This window comes from Amblyraja radiata, chromosome 41 (genome assembly GCF_010909765.2).
Source record: "Amblyraja radiata isolate CabotCenter1 chromosome 41, sAmbRad1.1.pri, whole genome shotgun sequence".
Lineage (NCBI taxonomy): Eukaryota > Metazoa > Chordata > Chondrichthyes > Rajiformes > Rajidae > Amblyraja > Amblyraja radiata.
The window spans coordinates 11,975,689-11,999,032 of NC_045996.1; the positions used below are offsets into that span (position 1 = coordinate 11,975,689).

Here is a 23,344-nt window from a genome sequence, read left to right on the forward strand (position 1 = left end):
AGGTAAGTCGGGACGTTTTTTCCAACATGTTGAAAAATGTCCACAAATAAAAATAGCGCCAAGTACCTCCGGCTGGCTATTACCGTAATTCTCCGAGTTCGAATCAATGGGAAAACTCGGGAGAATTCGTGAGTAACTCCGGGAAAGTGGGACAGGGGCTTTAGTTTAGTTTAGTTTAGTTTGGTTCGGAGATACGATACATGGAAACAGGCCCTTCAGCCCACCGAGTCCACATTGACCACTAATCACCCTTTCACACTTGTTCTATTAGAAACATAGAAACATAGAAATTAGGTGCAGGAGTAGGCCATTCGGCCCTTCGAGCCTGCACCGCCATTCAATATGATCATGGCTGATCATCCAACTCAGTATCCCGTACCTGCCTTCTCTCCATACCCTCTGATCCCCTTAGCCACAAGGGCCACTCTCTTTTGCTTTTGTTTTATATTAAAAAAAATTTTTCGTGAGATAGTAAAGAAAAGGTAGAAGGAGATAGAGTAGAAAAAAGAGAAGAAGAAAAAAAAGACAGACAGAAAGTAAATAAAAAATAAAGAGATTGAGAGAGATATACCTATTTAATATTTGTATTATTTGAGGGTTTTCCTTTGTGTTTTATTTTCTTTTTTAATTGCTTACAAGTTTATTTTGTGTTTGTATTTTTTAACATGTTCAATAAAATGATGTCCATCATGGCCAAGAATTAAAAAAAAATATATATTTTTCCACCCTTTCACCTGGTTCTGATACGTTTAATTTCTAAGGTTGTGTTGCACCATATGCTTGTAAAAAGTCGATAAAAGTAGACCAAATCATTAAGAATTGGTTTGTTTTGCCTATCAGGAGGTTATCTCTCTTTTTCAACTAGTCCCTACTATAAACTGTAGAGGGGCCCAATTGATAGGATGTGGAGAGAATTATAAACTGGGATTACTATCAAGGTTTGGTGCAAATGGGCCAGCATGGACTAAGTGGGCTGAAGGGCCTCTTTCCCTGCTGTTGAACTATGATTTATAAATCAAACTGCTCAATACTCCGTGCCAGAATCTGGGCTCCGCTCGAGCCTGCTCTCACCCTATAACTTTATTTATTTCAAAAATAAACTTTATGGCAGAATGTACACAACACCGGACATAGCTCTCCTTATATTTATAGCAAGGGCCAGTCCTCACATCCACTGTGTCAACAAGGCTCTCTCTCTTTGGGCGGCAGGGTGGTGCAGCGGGTAGAGCTGCTGCCTCTCAGCGCCAGAGACCAGGGTTCGATTCTGACTAATGGGCCTGTCCCACTCAGGGGCTACTACAGGCGACTCATGCAAACTTTTCAACATGTCAAAAACTATTCGGCGACAGGGGCGACAATTTCTGCTGTCGAAGGTTGTCATAGACAATAGACAATAGACAATAGGTGCAGGAGTAGGCCATTAGGCCCTTCGAGCCAGCACCGCCAAAAAGGTTAAGAACCACTTTTTTATTTTTTTTAATTTTTATTATGAAACTTTTATTCAAAAACTAAAAATAAACATAGAGTATTAACACAATCAAAGACTGCCTATGCTGACAGTTTACAAACAAATGATCGTCAAATTAATAACGTCAACGTCAACTGGACCCACGAATGGCCGTTGAAGGTCGAGTGTTCCGTTTATCAACAAAACACTCGACCTTCATCACTGGTTCAGACAATAGACAATAGGTGCAGGAGTAGGCCATTCGGCCCTTCGAGCCAGCACCGCCATTCAATGTGATCATGGCTGATCATCCCCAATCAGTAACCCCCCCCATTCCTGCCTTCTCCCCATATCCCCTGACTTCGCTATCCTCAAGAGCCCTATCTAAGCTCTCTCTTGAAAGCATTCAGAGAACCTGCCTCCACCGTCCTCTGAGGCAGAGAATTCCACAGACTCACAACTCTCTGTGAGAAAAAGAGTTTCCTCGTCTCCGTTTTAAATGGCTTACCCCTTTATTCTTAAACTGTGTGGCCCCTGGTTCTGGACTCCCCCAACATCGGGAACATGTTTCCTGCCTCTAGCGTGTCCAAACCCTTAATAATCTTATATGTGGGTGATGTCGCCAGGGGTTGTAGGTGAATTCCATTAAAACTAGTCCCTAGCAGTCGCCTTAAGAGTCGGTAGGTTAATTGGCTTCTGAGACCCTTTTAAGGGTGCTGTCTGTACGGAGTACTGATTGGGGATGATCAGCCACGAAGGGCCGAATGGCCTACTCCTGCACCTATTGTCTATTGTCAATCCATTGTCTAAACCAGTGGTTCTTAACCTTTTTGGCACCAGTACACGCATACGCGAACAAGACACTGTATGTGGTATGTACCTTTGTTAGGTTCCTAAACATGGGCCCAACAAATTGAGATGTTATTTGTGTCCTCTTCATGACCCCCGGCAAGGCCCCAAGTGACCCCCAGGTTAAGAACCACTGGTCGAAACATATCTTTCATTCATCTAGGTAGATAAAAATGCTGGAGAAACTCAGCAGGTGCGGCAGCATTTCTTGGAGCGAAGGAAATAGGCAACGTTTCGGGACGAAACTCTTCCGGGTTTCGGCCCGAAACGTTGCCTATTTCCTTCAGGGTTTCGTCCCGAAACGTTGCCTATTTCCTTCGCTCCATAGATGCTGCTGCACCCGCTGAGTTTCTCCAACACTTTTTGTCTACCTTCGATTTTCCAGCATCTGTAGTTCCTTTTTGAATCTGTCATTCTCTCTTCATCGCAGTTCCCTCTCCCCCGACTCTCAGTCTGAAGAAGGGTCTCGACCCGAAATGTCACCCATTCCTTTTCCTCCAGAGATGCTGCCTGACCCGCTGAGTTACTCCAGCGTTTTTGTGTCTCTCTATCATTCAACCATGAGACCTATCTAAACCCCTAATCCCAAAGAACCTCGTCAAGCCAATAGTGATGCCCCATTTGTATTTTCTCACCATATTCGGCAACAAAAACTCATGCTAAACGCAAAAAATATATATATATATAATCCTCTCCCCCTCCCACCAGCCTCTCTCCCCTCTGCCCGAATCACTAGGCCGGGGGGATGAACATAAAAGATCCCAGGATGAGCCTAGTCTTCTCTCACGAGAGAACACAAGTGTTTTTTTGTTTTCTCTCTGTTCTCCGAGAGATGTATAAATTATTCCCCCCCCTCCCCACTCGCAAACAAACGGCAGAATGAAAAGTGGAAAGGCTTCACGCTGGTGATGCTGCCGGGTAACCATGGCAACCGCTGCACCCAGCGATTGTGTTGCTCCTTGGCCTGCAACCGCGAGCAATTTAGTCCCCGCCGTACGTGACCAATGTAAAATAAACCCCCCCCGCGTATCGCGAACCCCCGCAAAACCGTTGGATGAAACGCAAAGCCCCTTCGCCGCATTTAATTTTGACACAGTTTGCTTCCCATACCCGCTTCCTCCATTTGAGGCCTAGTAGGCGTCTCGGCCTGCCGGCTAAAGCCGGGATAGAGACAAAAAAGCTGGAGTAACTCAGCGGGACAGGCAGCATCTTCTCTGGAGAGAAGGAATGGGTCTCTCAGGCTGAGAGTCAGGGGAGAGGGAGATACAGAGATAAGGAAGTGTGAGGTGTGAAAACAGGACAATGGGAATGGAGATCAAGGAACATGTAGGATAGATCATTGATAGCGGGGGGGAAGGTGAAAACAAAGCAAACAGTGGTCGGAGACAGTAAGACTGGTCGGAGAACTGGGAAGGGGGAGGGATGGAGAGAGACGGAAAGCAAGGGTTACTTGAAGTTAGAGAAGTCAATGTTCATGCCGCTGCCCAAGCGAAATATGAGGTGCTGTTCCTCCAATTTGCGCTGGGCCTCACTCTGACAGTGGAGGAGGCCCAGGACTGAAAGGTCAGTGTGGGAATGGGAGGGGGAGTTGAAGTGTTTAGCAACCGGGAGATCAGGTAGGTTCAGGCGGACTGAACGGAGGGGTTCAGCGAAACGATCGCCGAGCCTGCGTTTGGTCTCGGTGGGAGTTGGGGGGACAATGAAGGTGTCAAATGCCTCAAGCGAACGCGCGCGGGAAATTCCTGTCAAGAACGCAAACAAAATAGGGGCTGGTAGAGTCGCCGGGGACACGAGTTCCATCCTGACCTCGGGTGCTGTCTGTGTCACTTTTTAAATGTACTCCTCGGCCTGTGTTTTGGTTGTGGAGGACAAGGGAGGGGGGGGGGATGTTGGTGGGGATCACAGTTTTTTTTCCCGCTTGAGTTTTGTTGCCAAACATGGTGAAAACCTACCAACGAGGACCGTTTTTGTTCCGGTCCCTGGGACCACGTGGGTTTCCTCCGGGTGCTCCGGTTTCCTCCCTCATCCCCCCCCCCCCCCTCTCTGCACATTGCCCCCCAGTGTACAGGGAGTGGATAAGAAGTGGGTGAACATGGAAAGGCACGGTGGCGCAGCGGTGGAGTTGCTGCCTCACGGCGCCCGGGTTCGATCCCGACTACGGGCGCTGTCTGTACGGAGTTTGCACGTTCTCCCCGTGACCCGCGTGGGTTTTCTCCGAGATCTTCGGTTTCCTCCCACACTCCAAAGACGTGCAGGTTTGCAGGTTAATTGGCTTGGTGTAAAATGTAAAAATTGTCCCTAGTGTGTGTAGGATAGTGTTAGTGTGCGGGGATCGCTGGTCGGTGTGGACTCGGTGGGCCGAAGGGCCTGTTTCCGCGCTGTATCTCTAAACTAAACAAACTAACCAGTCAGCGGTAAGACAATACATGATTACAATCGAGCCAATCCACAGTGTACAGATACATGATAGAAACATAGAAAATAGGTGCAGGAGGAGGCCATTCGGCCCTTCGAGCCAGCACCGCCATTCATTGTGATCATGGCTGATCGTCCCTTATCAATAACCCGTGCCTGCCTTCTCCCCATATCCCTTGATTCCACCAGCCCCTAGAACTCTATCAAACTCTCTCTTAAATCCATCCAGTGACTTGGCCTCCACTGCCCTCTGTGGCAGGGAATTCCACAAATTCACAACTCTCTGGGTGAAAAAGTTTTTTCTCACCTCAGTCTGAAATGACCTCCCCTTTATTCTAAGACTGTGGCCCCTGGTTCTGGACTTGCCCAACATTGGGAACATTTTTCCTGCATCTAGCTTGTCCAGTCCTTTTATAATTTTATATGTTTCTATAAGATGCCCCCTCATCCTTCTAAAAGGGGTGATGAGGGGAGTACAAAGAGTATAGAAATAGTGCAGCGCAACATTTTCTAGGCCTTCCCCATCACAGAGGCTCCGACCCGTCAGCCTTGCTCTGGCCCATGTCCCTGCTCCCCCTCCCCCTCCCCACATACACACACACCCCTTCCCAGCCTCTGCCTGTATGGAACAGATGGGATGTATTTAGAATGACAATGGGGTGACACCAGTGGGCCCGATCTCCTGATTACGTGTTGCAAATCTTTCACAAAACGGCCAATGACAAGGTCACCGCGGCAGCCATCTGCTGCTCCGTGCCCTTAGGGGTCACCGACGTTCACCGTCATTTGCCGACACCCCCCCTCCCCCCCCACCCCACCCCCCCCCCCCCCCACCCTCCACCTCACCGCCGACACCGAGCTCGGCTTCTGATTATGATGTGAGCCATAATGTCGTACAACGTGGAAACAGGCCCTGCAGCCCAACTTGCCCACACCGAACCACCATGCCCCATCTACACAGGGCTCGAAGGGCTGAATGGCCTACTCCTGCACCTATTTTTCTATTTTTCTATTACACTCCTCCCACCTGCCCGCGTGTTTGGCCTGTATCCCTTTAAGCCTGTCCTATCCATGTACCTCTCCGAATGTTTCTGAAACATGGTGGTGGTACCTGCCTCAACTACCTCCTCCTGCAGCTCACATGCACCTTCCAGTGGAGTTTCTGCCTCACAGCGCCCGAGGCCCAGGTTCGATCCCGACCTCGGGTGCTGTCTGCGCGGAGTTAGCACGCTCTCCGTGTGACTACGTGAGTCTTCCCCCATCCCCTTCTGTTTCCTCCCACATGTTTGTCGGTTAATTGGCCCTCGGTAAATTGGATAGAATGGCGGACTAGACTGGATGGGCTGAATGGCCTAATTCTGCTCCTATCATTTATGAGGCAGTGCCTCAGGAAAGGGGGACATCCACCATCAAGGCTGCCCACCATCCCAGCCCTGCCTTCTTCTCTCTGCTACCACCGGAATGCTGCATTGATGGAGGAAAAGAACGATTCGGAGGTCCAAGCCGCGGAGGTTGGCCTCCCGTTCCAACGCCGGATTCCAACATCCCGGCGCGCTGCCCGTAGCGGCGACTGAGGAGGGCTCCGGAGGCCCTGACCACGGGCGAACATCATGAACATCAGAGGAAGATGACTGAACTTTGGTGCCTTCCCTTAATGCCCCTGTCCCACTTAGGCAATTAATTAGGCGACTACAAGCGACTGGGCTGTCCCCACAAGGGTCGCCGCGCAAACGTATCGAGGGTGGAAGACGTCGCACATGACCAAACAGAATGGCGAAAGCTTGCTGCCCAATGCACTCAACAGCGTAAGTAAGTCTCAGTACTAAAAGCCCTGTCCCACGGTACGAGTTCATTCCAAGAGCTCTCCCGAGTTTAAAAAAAATCAAACTCGTGGTAAGCACGGAGAATGAACGTAGCGGGTACATCGGAGCTCGGGGACGTCTCTTAGCGCTAACGGCAGGTCCTCGGGAAGACTCGCTAACGGCAGGTAAGCACGGGAAGACTCGTGAAGATTTTTCAACATGTTGAAAAATGTCCACGAGAGCCCCGAGTACCGACGAGCGGCCATTACCATAAATCTCCGAGTTCGAATCAGGGAAAACTCGGGAGAGAGAGCTCTTGGAATGAACTCGTACCGTGGGACAGGGCTTTAAGTGAGTTGCTGGTTGGAATTCAGGAAAAGCGGGGAGCAGAGTAATCTAAATTGGGGACAACGGATATACTGTAGTGAGGTAACGGCTGTGATCATATCGAGGGTCTGGGAGGGGTTTATATACAAGGGCGGTGGGTGTATGGAACGAGCTGCCACAGGAGGTAGTTGAGGCAGGTATTATAATAACATTGTGAATACATTTGGACAGGTACGTGGATAGTTAAGGAGGGAAATGTGTGTGAAAGAAACATGTTTCCCTCTCCACATATTTCCCTTGTGTAAGATGTGTGGGATTTCAGGTAAATTGGCCTCTGTAAATTATCCCTGGTGGGTCGGGAGTGGATGTGGTATAACATAGAACTAGTGTGAATGGGTGATCGATGGCTGGCATGGACTCTTGGGCTGAAGGGCCAGTTTCTATGCTGTATAGGACCATAGAGATGTACAGCACGAAAACAGGCTCTTCGGCCCAACTTGCCCATGCTGACCAAATTGCTCTATCTAAGGTTTTCCCATTTGCTCAGGTTTGGGCCATATTCCTCTAAACCATTGACTCCTGACAATGGATCCTGCCATGAGGAGTGAACTGGCAACATAAAAGCAACCTCCTCCAGTGGAGTGCAAATGGCTCTGATGGGGAGCTGGACACAAAAAGCTGGAGTGGGATAGGCAGCATCTCTGGAGAGCAGGAATGGGTGACGTTTCGGGTCGAGACCCTTCGGTTTCAGTCTGAAGGCAGCAAACATTCCCCCCGCATTAACCTACCCTCCCCCCACCACCACCCCCTCCCTCCCCTGGAGTATCAGCCCAAGCTCGCTGTAATCAAAGAAAGAGAGAAAGAGAGAGATGCAGCTGACAAACAGGCCCTTCGGCCCGCCGAGTCCGTGCCGACCATCAAGCACCTATTTACACCCGTCCTACACATCCTACATTTTCCCTGAGCATCGTCTGCTTTGATCTGTCGTTTTCACACCTTACCCTAAAGAGTATCTCCAGATTCCCTCTCCCCTGACTCCCAGTCTGAAGAAGGGTCTCGACCCGAAAATGTCGCCTGTTCCTTTTTCCCCGGAGATGCTGCTGCCCGACCCGCTGAGTTACTCCAGCATTTGGTGTCTTTCTTCGACTCTTGGCCACACAGCCTAACGATGGGTCGTGAACCCAGAATACAAGGGTGACCTGTCTACTTGCCTGCCTGCCTGCCCACCTGCCTACCTGCCTGCTTGCCTGCCTGCTTGCCTGCCTACCTGCCTGCTTACCTGCCTGCTTGCCTACCTGCTTGCCTGCCTACCTGCCTGCTTACCTGCCTGCTTACCTGCCTACCTGCCTGCTTACCTGCCTGCTTGCCTACCTGCTTGCCTGCCTACCTGCCTGCTTACCTGCCTGCCCACCTGCCTACCTGCCTGCTTACCTGCCTGCTTACCTGCCTGCCCACCTGCCTACCTGCCTGCTTGCCTGCCTGCTTGCCTGCCTACCTGCCTGCTTTCCTGCTTGCTTGCCTGCCTTCCTGCCTGCTTACCTGCCTGCTTACCTGCCTGCTTACCTGCCTGCTTGCCTGCCTACCTGCCTGCTTGCCTGCTTACTTGCTTGCCTGCCTGCTTGCTTGCTTGCCGATTTGTTCCCGATGTTGGGGTAGTCCAGAACAAGGGGTCACAGTTTAAGGATAAGGGGGGAAGTCTCTTAGGACCGAGATGAGAAAAACATTTTCACACAGAGAGTGGTGAATCTGTGGAATTCTCTGCCACAGAAGGTAGTTGAGGCCACACAGTTCATTGGCTATATTTAAGAGGGAGTTAGATGTGGCCCTTGTGGCTAAAGGCATCAGGGGGTATGGAGAGAAGGCAGGTACAGGATACTGAGTTGGATGATCAGCCATGATCATATTGAATGGCGGTGCAGGCTCGAAGGGCCGAATGGCCTCTACTCCTGCACCTATTGTCTATGCTTCTCAAGTTCAAGTTCAAGTGAGTTTATTGTCATGTGTCCCTGTATAGGACAATGAAATTCTTGCTTTGCTTAAGCACACAGAAAATAGTAGGCATTTACTACAAAACAGATAAATGTGTCCATATACCATGATATAAATATATACACACGTGAATAAATAAACTGCTTGCTTGCATGCTTGCAGTACCTGCAATGCAGCAGTGGCCAGCAGTGAAGGGGAGGAAATGACTGAGGTAAATAGCTCTGATTGGAAATGGCTCTGATGGAGGAGACAGTGGCTATAGGAATGCAGTGCTGGTTTTTGGGCTTTCCTTCCCCCCCCCCCCTCCTCCTCCTCTCTCCCCGTCACGTGACGGAGGGGGTTGGCTTCGGAGGGGGCGGGGCCAGGCTGGGGTCACGTGGGGTGAGCCCGGTGACGTCACGGGAGGGGGAGGGGGCTGGATGTGTTTCAATGTGAGGGGAGAAGTGGCTACAATGTACCAGCGTTCGGAGTGACTGATACATCCACAATTGCGACTGTGACCTCCCCCTGCAGAGAAAGCCCTGTGTGTGTGTGTTGTATCCTGGTGCTACCTCCTTCCTCTCTCCCCCCCCCACCCCCCACCCAAAAAAAAACTCCACTCCCCTCCCCTGAATAACATCCATCCCTGTGCAAACCTCCAGAACGCAAAAACGAACCCACAAAAAGAGGGGTAGGGTGTTTAAAAAAAGAAAATCTCAGTCCCACTGCCTCTGTGTCTAGCTGTGTGTGTGTGTCTATATCTCTGTGTCTCTCTCTCTTACTGTCGCTGTCTCTCTCTCTCTCTCTCCCTCTCTGTCGCTGTCTCTCTCTCTCCCTCTGCCTCTCTCCTCCACAATTGTTTAACAATGATGGCCCCTATGCAACAGAATGGGAATCACATAGAACTCGATCCCCCAGACTCAAGGAAGAGGCCATTAGAAGCGCCCATCGATGCCGGCAGTACAAAACGGACTAACACAGGAGGTGAGCACTATTCATACAACGAGGCAATCGCTGGTTTTATCCCGCACCGTGAGTGTGTGTGTGTGTCTGTGTGTGTGTGTGTGTGTGCAATCGACAAGGGAACTCGGAATTGATCAGCGAGCATTGAAACCTTGGCAGTTCCCGCAAAATGACACGGCGTAGAATCCTGTTGTTTTAAAATATATAAAACCTCTTTAGGAAAAAAAAAAAAAAAGGAAGGTCTCCTAAATAATTAAAACAGGAGTAACACTATTTCAACGAAAGGGATCGAATAAGCCTTCTGACTTGAGCGAGAGAAATGCCTTGCAATTGGCACCCCGAGCCTCCAGTTGCAAATCGCCAATGCTTAATGTCGAACTTAAAGTTGAATATATGTGTGTGTGTGTGTTTGTTTGTTTTTCTCGCGGTTTCGACATGTGAGTAAAGGCAAATGTGTTATTAAGACGCGGAGCTGGCAAGCACAATATAACAGGGGTTTTTTTGGGGGGGGGGGGGGGTGGTGGGGGTCGGTCACTATTGCTGTTAATTAGCTCAGCACCATTTTTAAAAGCGGGCACTATCTTCTAATTTTTTTATCAGAGGAAAAAAAAAAGCATCTTCACATTTGATGAAAAGCCCTATCCCGAATGATTCCATATACAATATTAAAATCAAAATCCACAAATGCCAAGTCAGCTTTTGGGGTTTAAATATATATGTGTTGTGTGTGTGTATTTAGAAGAAAAAAATGCTAATACATCTTTTGAGATTTTTCTAACTTCGCTTAATTTCTACTATTTTTGAGAGAAAATAAGATGTCAAATGTTTTTTTTTAAACCCAGAGAATTCATGTTGGTGCGTGAGAATTAAAATGCAGAAACACGTTGTATACCGTTATGTAGGTGGCATGGAAGTGATGGTAGTTAGATTGTGTGATTGGACCTCAGTAAAGTGCATTTAAATCGTGTTGTGAGGACGGCATAAGGAAATTCGGATAATGAGAGCGACTGAGGTGGTGATTGGATACGTTGTCATTTTTCTTCCTCGACCATAGAGCCATGCTTGCACCGGGTAGGAGTTTATGTAGAAAATCCGCTGTGATATTTTTTTTCCCTCTAATTCAGCTGGCGATGTGTTGGATTTGGAAAGGAGGGGGGAGGGGAGGGGGGGTGGTGGTGGGGAGAGGTGGTGGAGGAGGGGGGGGGGGGTGAGGAATGATGGTAATTTTTTTCTTATCCGCATTGCCTTGTATAATACGCTTCTGATCTTTATAAGATGTCTATATTAGTGATTTTGCTCTTTAAATATCTATGTGAATGCATCTTGTAACAGTATTATGGTGGCGTCTTTGCCATAGATTGGGGGAAATCTGATTTATCCTTTTATTTTCCAAAATTGCATTTTCTGTAAAGATAAGTCGAAAGCTATTAATGCGTTCATCCTTAAATTGAAAGCACTGTACAGATTGCGTCTGAAAGGAGAGAAAATGTTCTATTGGGGTATGCGGACATGATTTGACCAGATTTTTTTTTTGTTGGGCTGAGCGGTTTCGAAGTAGGTTCGGTCGATGTATGTTTGAGTGGTGAGATTGCTGCATTGGATTCAAAGCGTTGTGTGGCTTTTCCTCTCAAATGTCTTGCTAGACCTGTGTGACGGTGGCATCAATTGTGAAAGGGGACTCGAACCTGCCCGTCTGCGCCTCAACTCGAGTCGTGTTGGGACGGGGATGCCGTCCAGGGAGGTGGAATGTATCCAGGGTCTCCCGTGGTGGGTGAAGGGGAAATGAGGAAGATGTGGCCTTTTGATCTTTCTATCCATTCCCCTCTTCCATCAGTTGAAGGAACGATAGGCCTTCCTTGGTCCATGTGCACACCGGCCCTTTAGTTTCCCCAATTGGCCCTCAGCTGGTCCAACGTCCATTGGTGACCCGATGAGTTCTCCAGCAATTTGTGTTCTGCCTCATTAGATGTGTTGGGTTTTGGGGGTGAACTCATCTTTTTCAATGCATCCTCGTCCTAAGGTCCATGGAGTCTGTGGGAGGCGATCAGGAGATGATCCCCCCTCGTACACCCACCACACCGGGTGATTGTTGGTTAGTGTGGACTCAGTGGGCCGAAGGGCCTGTTTCCATGCTATATCTCTAAGCTAAACATTGTGTCTATTTCCTCTACTGATCCACTGCCTGACCCGCCGAGTTCTCCAGCACTTTGTGTTTGGTCTCATTAGATGTCGGGTTTGGGGGTGAACTCATCTCTTTCAATGCATCCTCGTCCTGAGGTCTATTGTGTCTGTGGGAGGCGATTAGGCTCTTAAAAATAGCAGTCAGGGGATATGGGGAGAAGGCAGGAACGGGGTGCTGATTGGGGATGATCAGCCATGATCACATGGAATGGCGGTGCTGGCTCGAAGGGCCGAATGGCCTACTCCTGCACATATTGTCTATTGACATCCATTGGTGTCATCGCCATTTTGGCCCAATCTCCATCTCATTCAGCCCTGGATTTTGCTACATAGGTGCCAGGTGAAGGTGGAATTAGACACTTCCTTCTCTCCAGCCATCAGACTTTGACTAACCCGAGAGTCAAGATTGTTTTAATTGTCTCATTTTCACACCTTGCCCTTCCTTACCTCTGTGTCACCCTCCCTCACCCTGAAAGGAACAGGTGACGTTTCGGGTCAGAAGAAGGGTCTCGACCCAAAACGTCACCCATCCCTTCTCTCCAGAGACGCTGCCTGTCCCGCTGAGATACTCCAGCATTTTGTGTCTATCTTCGGTGTAAACCAGCATCTGCAGTTCCTTCGGGCACATTAGATAGTTCTGGGTTGGCAAAATGGTGTTTGTTGATTGACCCAGGCCAGTTGAGGTTAAGATGATTTATCTGGTTGGTGTGATTACCCAGGCGAAATTGATTGGAGACCACCACAGTCCCCTCCCATCCCTCTGCCTATGATCAGTCTGAAGAAGGGTCCTGACCCAAATGTCAGTTTTGATCTCCCCTGACTCTCAGTCTGAAGAAGGGTCTCAACCTGAAACGTCTCCTATCCATGTTCTCCAGAGATGCTGCCTGACCCTCTGAGTTACTCCAGCACTTTGTGTCCTTTTGTGTAGATCAGCATCTGCTGTATAAGAAGGAACTGCACAGATTCTGGTTTAAACCGAAGATGGACACAAAAAGCTGGAGTAACTCAGCGGGTCAGGCAGCATCTCTGGAGAGAAGGAATGGGTCAAGACATGATGATCAGCCATGATCACATTGAATGGTGGTGCTGGCTCGAAGGACCGAATGGCCTACTCGGCTTATACACGCTAGCCGAGTAAAGACATTCTTGCCATAGAGGGAGTACAGAGAAGGTTCACCAGACTGATTCCTGGGATGTCAGGACTTTCATATGAAAAAAGACTGGATAGACTCGGCTTGTACTCGCTAGAATTTAGAAGGTTGAGGGGGAATCTTATAGAAACTTACAAAATTCTTAAGGGGTTGGACAGGCTAGATGCAGGAAGATTATTCCCGATGTTGGGGAAGTCCAGAACAAGGGGTCACAGTTTAAGGATAAGGGGGACGTCTTTTAGGACCGAGATGAGAAAATCATTTTTCACACAGAGAGTGGTGAATCTGTGGAATTCTCTGCCACAGAAGGTAGTGGAGGCCACAGTTCATTGGCTATATTTAAGAGGGAGTTAGATGTGGTCCTTGTGGCTAAAGGGATCAGAGGGTATGGAGAGAAGGCAGGTACAGGATACTGGGTTGGATGATCAGCCATGATCATATTGAATGGCGGTGCAGGCTCGAAGGGCCGAATGGCCTACTCCTGCACCTATTGTCTATGGTTCTATGATTTCTGCATCTATTGTCTATTGTCTATTGAGAACCTTCTTCAGATTTAATGTTCCTTGTTCCTTGAGTCTGAAGAAGGTCTCGACTCGAAACTTCACCCATTCCTTCTCTTCAGAGATGCTGCCTGACCCGCTGAGTTACTCCAGCATTTAGTGTCTATCTTCGGTTTAAACCAGCATCTGCAGTTCCTTCGTACACATTTCTCCAATCCAATTCCCTTTTGGCCATGGGGATGGGATCTTGAGAGGCAGTGCCCCCTTTCTGAATAGAGGGTACATTGCGGGCTATTGTGCCCCAAGTGCTTTCCAACACAAGATAACTAGACAGGTTGACTGACCTATTTTCCATTCCTTGCCACCCCATCCCCTCTTCCCGCAGTCTACATCCCGACTTGGGGTTCCATAGATGGACACAAAATGCTGGAGTAACTCAGTGGGGTCAGGCAGCATCTCTGGAGAGAAGGAATGGGTGACATTTCAGGTCGGGACCCGTGTTTCCAGAAAGGTTCTGGCCCGAAACGTCACCTATTCCGTCTTTAGTCAGAAGGTGGAGAATCTGTGGAATTCTTCGCCACAGAAGGCTGTGGAGGCCAAGTCAGCGGATATGTTTAAGACGGAAATGGATAGATTCTTGGTAGACAAAAATGATAGAGAAACTCAGCGGGTGAGGCAGCATCTATGGAGCGAAGGGAATAGGCAACGTTTTGGGTTGAGACCCTTCTTCAGATTCAAGGAACAGCAGATCTGAAGATTGCTTCTTAAACATGGATAGATTCTTGATTAGTACGGGTGCCAGAGGTTATGGGGAGAAGGCAGGAGAATGGGGTTAGGAGGGAGAGATAGATCAGCCATGATTGAATGGCGGAGTAGACTTGATGGGCCGAATTCTATTCCTTATTACCTTATGCTTCCTGACCTGCTGAGTTATTCCAGCATTTTGTGTCTATCTTTGACATGAACCAGCATCTACACACTTGGGATGCCATGAGGCCATTGTCTGTAGTTTAATAATAATAATACATTTTATTTATGGGCGCCTTTCAAGAGTCTCAAGGACACCTTACAAAAATTTAGCAGGTAGAGGAAAAACATGTAAGGGGAATGAAATAAATAGTAGAGACATGACTAGTACACAAAGTAAAGACAGAATTCAATACAAAACACAATATGAGGCAATTAATGCACAGATGAAAAGGGAGGGGGACGTGGGGCTAAGGATAGGCAGAGGTGAAGAGATGGGTCTTGAGGCGGGACTGGAAGATGGTGAGGGACACGGAATTGCGGATCAGTTGGGGGAGGGAGTTCCAGAGCCTGGGAGCTGCCCTGGAGAAGGCTCTGTCCCCAAAACTGCGGAGGTTGGACTTGTGGATGGAGAGGAGACTGGCTGATGTGGATCTGAGGGACCGTGAGGGTTGGTAGGGGGAGAGGAGGTCAGTGAGATATGGGGGGGCCAGATGGTGGAGGGCTTTGTAGGTGAGGATCAGGATTTTGTAGTTGATCCGGTGGGAAATGGGAAGCCAGTGAAGTTGTTTGAGGACTGGAGTGATGTGATGCCAGGATTTGGTGTGGGTGATGAGTCGGGCGGCTGCGTTCTGGACCAGTTGGAGTCGGTTGATGTAGGTGGAGCTGATGCCAAGGAGAAGTGAGTTGCAGTAGTCCAGTCGGAAGGAGATGAAGGCATGGATGAGTCTTTCAGCAGCGGGAGGTGTGAGAGAGGGTCTGAGTTTGGCGAAGTTGCGGAGATGAAAGAAGGAGGTTTTAATGACATGGCGGATGTGAGGCTCAAGGGAGAGGGTGGAATCAAAGATCACGCCAAGGTTGCGGGCCTGGGGAGATGGGGAGACAGTGGTACCGTCGATGGTGAGAGTGGGGTTATTGATTTTGCTGAGTGTGGCTTTGGAGCCTATGAGGAGGAATTCTGTCTTATCGCTGTTGAGTTTGAGGAAATTATGTTGCATCCAGGTTTTTATAGCTGACAAACAGGAGTTGATATGGGAGAGGGGGGGGTTGTGGGGGGATTTGGTGCCAAGGTAAATCTGGGTGTCATCAGCGTAACAGTGGAAGTCCAGATTGAAGTGGTGGAGTATCTGACCAAGGGGGAGGATGTAGATGATGAAGAGGAGGGGGCCGAGTACGGAGCCTTGGGGAACGCCTTGAGTGACTGTGGCTGTAGCAGAGGTGTGGTTGTGGAGAGAGATGAAGTGGGATCTGTTGGGAAGGTAGGAACGGAGCCAGCTGAGTGCAGAACCTTCAATGCCGAGGTCTTTGAGTCTGGTGAGCAGGATGTTATGGTTCACTGTATCGAAGGCTGCGCTCAGGTCGAGGAGGATGAGGATGTTGAGGGAACCAGTGTCAGCAGAGGTGAGGAGGTCGTTGGGGACTTTGAGGAGAGCAGTTTCTGTGCTATGGAGGGGGCGAAAACCAGATTGGAGGGGTTCAAGTAGGTTATACGCAAGGAGGTGGGAATTAAGTTGCGACGCAACGATACGCTCCAGGGTTTTTGAAAGAAAGGGGAGGTTTGAGAGTTTGAGAGTTTAGTGCAAATGGAAGACCATTGTGCCCATTCTGGCTGTGCTATCCCAATGGATTCCACCTTCCTGCCAATGGCATTACTAAAGGCATTGCAGATAGACACAAAACGTTGGAGACCTTTCTTCAGACCCGAATCGTCACCCACTACTTCTCTCCAGAGATGCTGCCTGTCCCGCTGAGTTACCCCAGCTTTTTGTGTCTATCTTCGGTTTAAACCAGCATCTGCAGTTCCTTCCTACACTAAAGACACTCCACCCGGGGCAGATTAATCGGGAGCAGAATGATGATCTATTCCACAAATTGGTTATATACTGGAAGAGGTAATGCTTGAAGGACCACAGAGCAAAAGCAGCTCCTGTTAGCAGGCTCGTTCAAGGACTCTGTGTGTCCTTAGACACAAAATGCTGGAGTAACTCAGCGGGACAGGCAGCATCTCTGGAGATAAGGAACGGGTGACGTTTCGGGTCCAGACCTTTCTTCAGACTTCAGTCCCAGTCTGAAGAAGGGTCTCAATAGACAATAGGTGCAGGAGTAGAGGCCATTCGGCCCTTCGAGCCACCACCGCCATTCAATGTGATCATCCACAATCAGTACCCCGTTCCTGCCTTCTCCCCATATCCCCTGACTCCCCTGACTCCGCTAATTTTAAGAGCCATATCTAGCTCTCTCTTGAAAGCATCCAGAGAACCCGCCTCCACCGCCCTCTGAGGCAGAGAATTCCACAGACTCGCCACTCTCTGTGAGGAAAGGTGTTCCCTCGTCTCCGTTCTAAATGGAGACCCGAAAGGTAACCCATTCCTTCTCTCCAGAGATGCTGCCTGTTCTGCTGAGTTACTCCAGCATTTTTTGTCTATCTTCCATTTAAACCAGCATCTGCAGTTCCTTCCCACACCCTGTGCGCTCTTAGGTGGGACGGACTTGAACTAAAAAACTGGGTGTTCACACTTGGTGTCAGGAGCCATAGAGTGATACAGTGTGGAAACAGGCCCTTCGGCCCAACTTGCCAACACTGGCCAACATGTCCCAGCTGCACAAGTTCCACCTGCCTGTGTTTGGCCCATACCCCTCCAAACCTGTCTTATCCATGTACCTGTCTAACTGTCGGGATCAACTACCTCCTCTGGCAGCTTGTTCCCGTACACCCACCACACCGGGTGATTGTTGGTTAGTGTGGACTCAGTGGGCTGAAGGGCCTGTTTCCATGCTATATCTCTAAGCTAAACATTGTGTCTATTTCCTCTACTGATCCACTGCCTGACCCGCCGAGTTCTCCAGCACTTTGTGTTTGGTCTCATTAGATGTCGGGTTTGGGGGTGAACTCATCTCTTTCAATGCATCCAAATCTGAGGAAGGACATTATTGCCATAGAGGGAGTGCAGAGAAGGTTCACCAGACTGATTCCTGGGATGTCAGGACTGTCTTATGAAGAAAGACTGGATAGACTTGGTTTATACTCTCTAGAATTTAGGAGATTGAGAGGGGATCTTATAGAAACTTACAAAATTCTTAAGGGGTTGGACAGGCTAGATGCAGGAAGATTGCTCCCGATGTTGGGGAAGTCCAGGACAAGGGGTCACAGCTTAAGGATAAGGGGGAAATCCTTTAAAACCGAGATGAGAATAAATGTTTTCACACAGAGAGTGGTGAATCTCTGGAACTCTCTGCCACAGAGGGTAGTCGAGGCCAGGTCATTGGCTATATTTAAGAAGGAGTTAGATGTGGTCCTTGTGGCTAAGGGGATCAGAGGGTATGGAGAGAAGGCAGGTACGGGATACTGAGTTGGATGATCAGCCATGATCATATTGAATGGCGGTGCAGGCTCGAAGGGCCAAATGGCCTACTCCTGCACCTATTTTCTATGTTTCTCTGTCCCTAGTATGTGTAGGATAGTGTTAGTGTACGGTGGAATGCTGGTCGGTGCGGACTCGGTTGGCCGAAGTGCCTGTTTCTATGCTGTGTCTCAATACTAAATCACCTCTAACTGTCCAATTTCAATTGAGCATGGAGACACAAGAGACTGCAAATGCTGGAATCCTGAGTGAAAAGCGAACTGCAGGAACAACTCTGCAGGTCAGGCAGCATCTGTGGAAGCAAATGGACAGATAGTGTTTCAGGTCTGGATACTTCTTCATAGAAACATAGACAATAGGTGCAGGAGTAGGCCATTCGGTCCTTCGAGCCAGCACCGCCATTCAATATGATCATGGCTGTTCATCCAGAATCAGTACCCCGTTCCTGCTTTCTCCCCATTTCCCTTGATTCCTTCAGCCCTAAGAGCTAAATCTAGTATCAGTCTGAAGAAGGGTCCAGACCCAAAATGACCCAAGTGATTTCCCTCCACAGATGCTGCCTGACCTGCTGAGTTCCTCCAGCACTTTGTGCTTTGCTTCCATTCCAGACTACCACCGTTCACTGTACGGGTCTGAAGAAGGGTTTCGGCCCGAAACGTCGCCTATTTCCTTCGCTCAATAGATGCTGCTGCACCCGCTGAGTTTCCCCAGCAATTTTGTGTACCTACCACCATTCACTGCTGTCCCCCCCTCCCGACACCCCCACAAACTAGTATTCATTTCTCCAGGACCGGGAGCCCATACGTTCGATTTATAGGAGCAGAATTATAGCAGAATTAGGCCATTCGGCCCATCAAATCTACTCCTGCCATTCAATCATTTCCCTCTCAACCCCATTCTCCTCCCCATAACCCCAGACACCCCTGTATAGCTTTTAAGAAGGAACTGCAGATGCTGGAAAATCGAAGGTAGACAAAAATGCTGGAGAAACTCAGCAGGTGCAGCAGCATCTATGGAGCGAAGGAAATAGGCAACGTTTCGGGCCGAAACCCTTCCGGGTTTCGACCCGAAACGTTACCTATTTCCTTCCTGAAGGGTTTCGGGCCGAAACATTGCCTATTTCCTTCGCTCCATAGATGCTGCTGCACCCGCTGAGTTTCTCCAGCATTTTTGTGTACCCCTAAAAAGCTGCGGTATTATATAACCTAGAACAAAACGGACAAAAAGCTGGAATAATATCGGAGCAGACAGCAGCTCTGAGAGAAGGAATGGGTGAGGTTTCGGGTCGAGACCCTTCTTCAGAGTATGAAGAAGGGTCTCGACCCGAAACGTCAACCATTCCATCTCTCTAGGTGAACTTTAAGTAGCAAACGTCGCACTTAGTAAATCTTAGATGCTAATGAGATAAATGACTCTGGAGTTTAGGAGGATGAGAGGGAATCTCATTGAAACTTATAATATTGTTAAGGGCTTAGGCACGCTAGAGGCAGGAAACATGTTCCTGATGTTGGGGGAGTCCAGAACCAGGGGCCACACACAGTTTAAGAATAAGGAGTAAGCCATTTTGAACGGAGACACTTTGTCCTCACAGAGAGTTGTGAGTCTGTGGAATTCTCTGCCTGTGGAGGCCGGTTCTGTGGATGCTTTCAAGAGAGTGCTAGATAGGGCTCTTAAAGATAGCGGAGTCAATGGTTATGGGGAGAAGGCAGGAACGGGGTACTGATTGGGGATGATCACATTGAATGGCGGTGCTGGCTCAAAGGGCCGAATAATAATAATAATAATAATAATGGATGGGATTTATATAGCGCCTTTCTAATACTCAAGACGCTTTACATCGCATTATTCATTCACTCCTCAGTCACACTCGGTGGTGGTAAGCTACTTCTGTAGCCACAGCTGCCCTGGGGCAGACTGACGGAAGCGTGGCTGCCAATCTGCGCCTACGGCCCCTCCGACCACCACCAGTCACTCACACACATTCACACACAGGCAAAGGTGGGTGAAGTGTCTTGCCCAAGGACACAACGACAGTATGCACTCCAAGCGGGATTCGAACCGGCCACCTTCCGGTTGCCAGCCGAACACTTAGCCCATTGTGCCATCTATCGTCCGAATGGCCAAATGGCCTACTCCTGCACCTATTGTCTATTCCTCCCACACTCCAAAGACACACAGGTTTGTAGGTTAATTGGCTTTGGTTTGTGTTCTTGGTATCAGTGTAAATTGTCCTTCATGTGCGTAGGATAGTGTTAATGTGCGGGGATCGCTGGTCGGCATGGACTCGGTGGGCCGAAGGGCCTCTTTCCGCGCTGTATCTCTAAACTAAAGGATTCTAAGGGCCAACTTTTTCCACACAAACGGTGGTGGGTGCATGGAACGAGCTGCCAGAGGAGGTAGTTGAGGCTGGGACTATCCCAATGTTTAAGAAACAAATAGACAGGTACATGGATAGGACGGGTATAGAGGGATATGAACCAAACACATGTAGGTGGGACTAGTGCAGGTGGTTGGCATGGGCAAGTTGGGCCGAAGGGCCTGTTTCCATGTTGTAAGATTCTCTGACATCACTTCATCAAGAGCTGTAATCTCTTTTCTGGGCTGCAGCGCCCAGAAATGCACACAGCATTCAAAGTACAGGATGATTTATAATTCCTGAAGGATTACCTCACTATTTTTGGCTCAATATTGACCTTTTTAAAAAAAGAAGAACATCCCAAATTCTGATCTGGTTTATTCGCCATCCATCAAATATCGTGACAATGTCTCCAGTTCATCGCCAGTCGGGGTGCATGTGTCTTTGGTTCCGTTTAGAAATACAGCGCGGAAACAGGCCCTTCGGCCCACCGAGTCCGTGCCGACCAGCGATCCCCGTACTGAGACGCGATTCGATCCCGACTGCGGGTGCTGACTGTCTGTCTGTCTGCGTGTAGTTTGAACGGCCTCCCCCCGTGATCTGCGTGGGTTTTTCTCCAGATTCCTCCCACGCGCGCAGGTTTGAAGGTTAATTGGCTTTGGTAAATATTGTAAATTGTCCTTGGTGTGTGTAGAATAGTGTTTATTTGCGGGGATCGCTGGTCGGCACGGACTTGGTGGGCCGAAGGGCCTGTTTCTGTGTTGTGCCTCCAAGCACTGTAAGGCAGTGATTCTGCTGCTGCACCAACATGCCACTCGATTCTTACAGCGTTTCCCCTCCTCCTTAAGCCTGTGTCCTCTGGTCCACAGTTCCCCAACTCTGGGCAAGCGACTGTGTATTTACCCGATCTATTCCTCTCATGATTTTATACACCTCTATAAGATCGCCTCTCAGCCTCCTGCGCTCCAAGGAATAGAATCCCAGCCTGCTCAACCTCTCCCTACAGCTTAGTCCCTCGAGTGCTGGCAACATCCTCATAAATCTTCTCCGTAAAACCCTTTCCAGCTTACAACATGATGCCCAGAACTGAACAGAATGTAAAAGGGTTTGAAGCCAGTCTCACTGAGAAGACGGAGGGTACAGATTAAGATTCTATATCATAGACAATAGGTGCAGGAGTAGGCCATTCGGCCCTTCGAGTCTGCACCGCCATTCGATATGATCATGGCTGATCATCCAGAGTCAGTACCCCGTTCCTGCTTTCTCCCCATACTGTCCAATTTCTACCCAAAGTGTCCAATTTCAATTGAGCATGGAGACACAAGAGGCTGCAGATGCTGGAATCCCGAGTGAATAGCGAACTGCAAGAAGAACTCTGCAAGTCAGGCAGCATCTGTGGAAGGAAATGGACAGATGGTGTTTCAGGTCAGGCTACTTCTTATTAGAAACTTAGAAAATAGGTGCAGGAGTAGAGGCCATTCGGTCCTTCGAGCCAGCACCTCCATTCAACATGATCATGGCTGAACATCCACAATCAGTACCCCGTTCCTGCTTTCTCCCCATATCCCTTGATTCCGTTAGTCCCAAGAGCGATATCTAACTCTCTCTTGAAAACATCCAGTGAATTGGCCTCCACTGCCTTCAGTGGCAGAGAATTCCACAGATTCACAACTCTCTGGGTAGAAAAGTTTTCCCTCATCTCAGTCCTAAATGGCCGACCCCTTATTCTTAAACTGTGACCCCTGGTTCTGGACTCCCCCCAACATATTTCCTGCATCTAGCCTGTCCAATCCAATAAGAATGTTATGTGTTTCTATAAGATCCCCTCTCGTCGTTCTAAATTCCCATGAATATAAGCCCAGTCGATCCATTCTTTCATCGTAGGTTGAGTTGAGGGTTGAGATATGATCAGGCGAGCGTCTAGGGTTGAGAGATACATTTCAGGATGTAGTGGGAGAAATAGAGGTGGCCAGTTTAGGGCTGGTGCTGCTCAAGTAACCAAAATGCTGGAGGAACTCAGCGGGTCAGGCAGCAGCCGTGCAGGGGAATGAACAGATGACGATTCGGGCTGAGACCCTTCTTCAGACTGATGTGGACAGCATCTCTGGAGAAATAGGATGGGTGACGTTTCGGGTCAGGACCCTTCTTGTGGAATTCTCTGCCACAGAAGGTAGTTGAGGCCACAGTTCATTGGCTATATTTAAGAGGGAGTTAGATGTGGCCCTTGTGGCTAAAGGGATGGAGAGAAGGCAGGTACAGGATACTGAGTTGGATGATCAGCCATGATCATATTGAATGGCGGTGCAGGCTCGAGGGGCCGAATGGCCTACTCCTGCACCTATTTTCTATGTTTCTATGCCTATGTTTCAGACTGGATCTTGATCTGAAATCACTGCCAATACATTCACCCTCACCGATGCTGCCTGACCTGCTGAGTTCCTCCAGCACTTTGTGGTTTACGCCAGATTCCAGCATCTGCAGTTCCTTATGCTGCCTGCAAAATTGTTCACGCTGCCTTCTTGCCTCTAAACCATTTTCCAGTTCCCACCCCAAATCCGATACGATGCGACAGAACTTTATTTATCCCAGGAGGGAAACTGATCTGCCAACAGTCGTAAAACACCACAAGATGCACGGAACATGGAATTAAAGTGGCGCGTGGAAGCTCGAGGATTTGGGGATGTGCGGAGATTGGGGATGGGAGGGGAGGTGAGGGGGAGCCAGTCTATACCCCATTACAGACAGGGGAGGAGTTGTACAGTTTGATAGCTGTAGGGAACAAGGATCTCCTGTGGTGTTCTGTGCTGCATCTAAATCTCCTGTAGCTTCTGTACTGTGTTTCATGCATATCTCTGGGTTGCTTGAATATCCATCGCAGTTTAGTTTGGAGATGCAGCGTGGAAAGAGGCTCTTCGGCCCATCGAGTACCGGGACGACCAGCGATCTTCCGTACACTGAATCCATCCTACACATGCACACACACGCGCGCACACACACACACACACACACGCACACATGCGCGCACACACACACACGCACGCGCACACACGCACACAC

General features: G+C 49.0%; 1 protein-coding gene across 2 annotated transcripts in view; it reads left to right on the forward strand.

Moving 5' to 3' along the window:
• The first annotated feature begins 9,259 nt into the window (after positions 1-9,259).
• Positions 9,260-23,344, forward strand: part of LOC116967871 (RNA-binding protein Nova-1-like) — a 123,935-nt gene continuing 109,850 nt past the window's right edge. Inside the window, exons 1-2 of one of the 2 annotated variants that reach the window (XM_033014506.1) lie at positions 9,260-9,598; positions 9,637-9,792. In XM_033014506.1, the coding sequence (XP_032870397.1) occupies positions 9,675-9,792 (118 nt within the window). In that variant the 5' untranslated portion in view covers positions 9,260-9,598; positions 9,637-9,674. Of the gene's footprint in view, positions 9,793-23,344 lie in introns of both variants that reach the window. The other variant, XM_033014505.1, reaches the window with a different exon arrangement.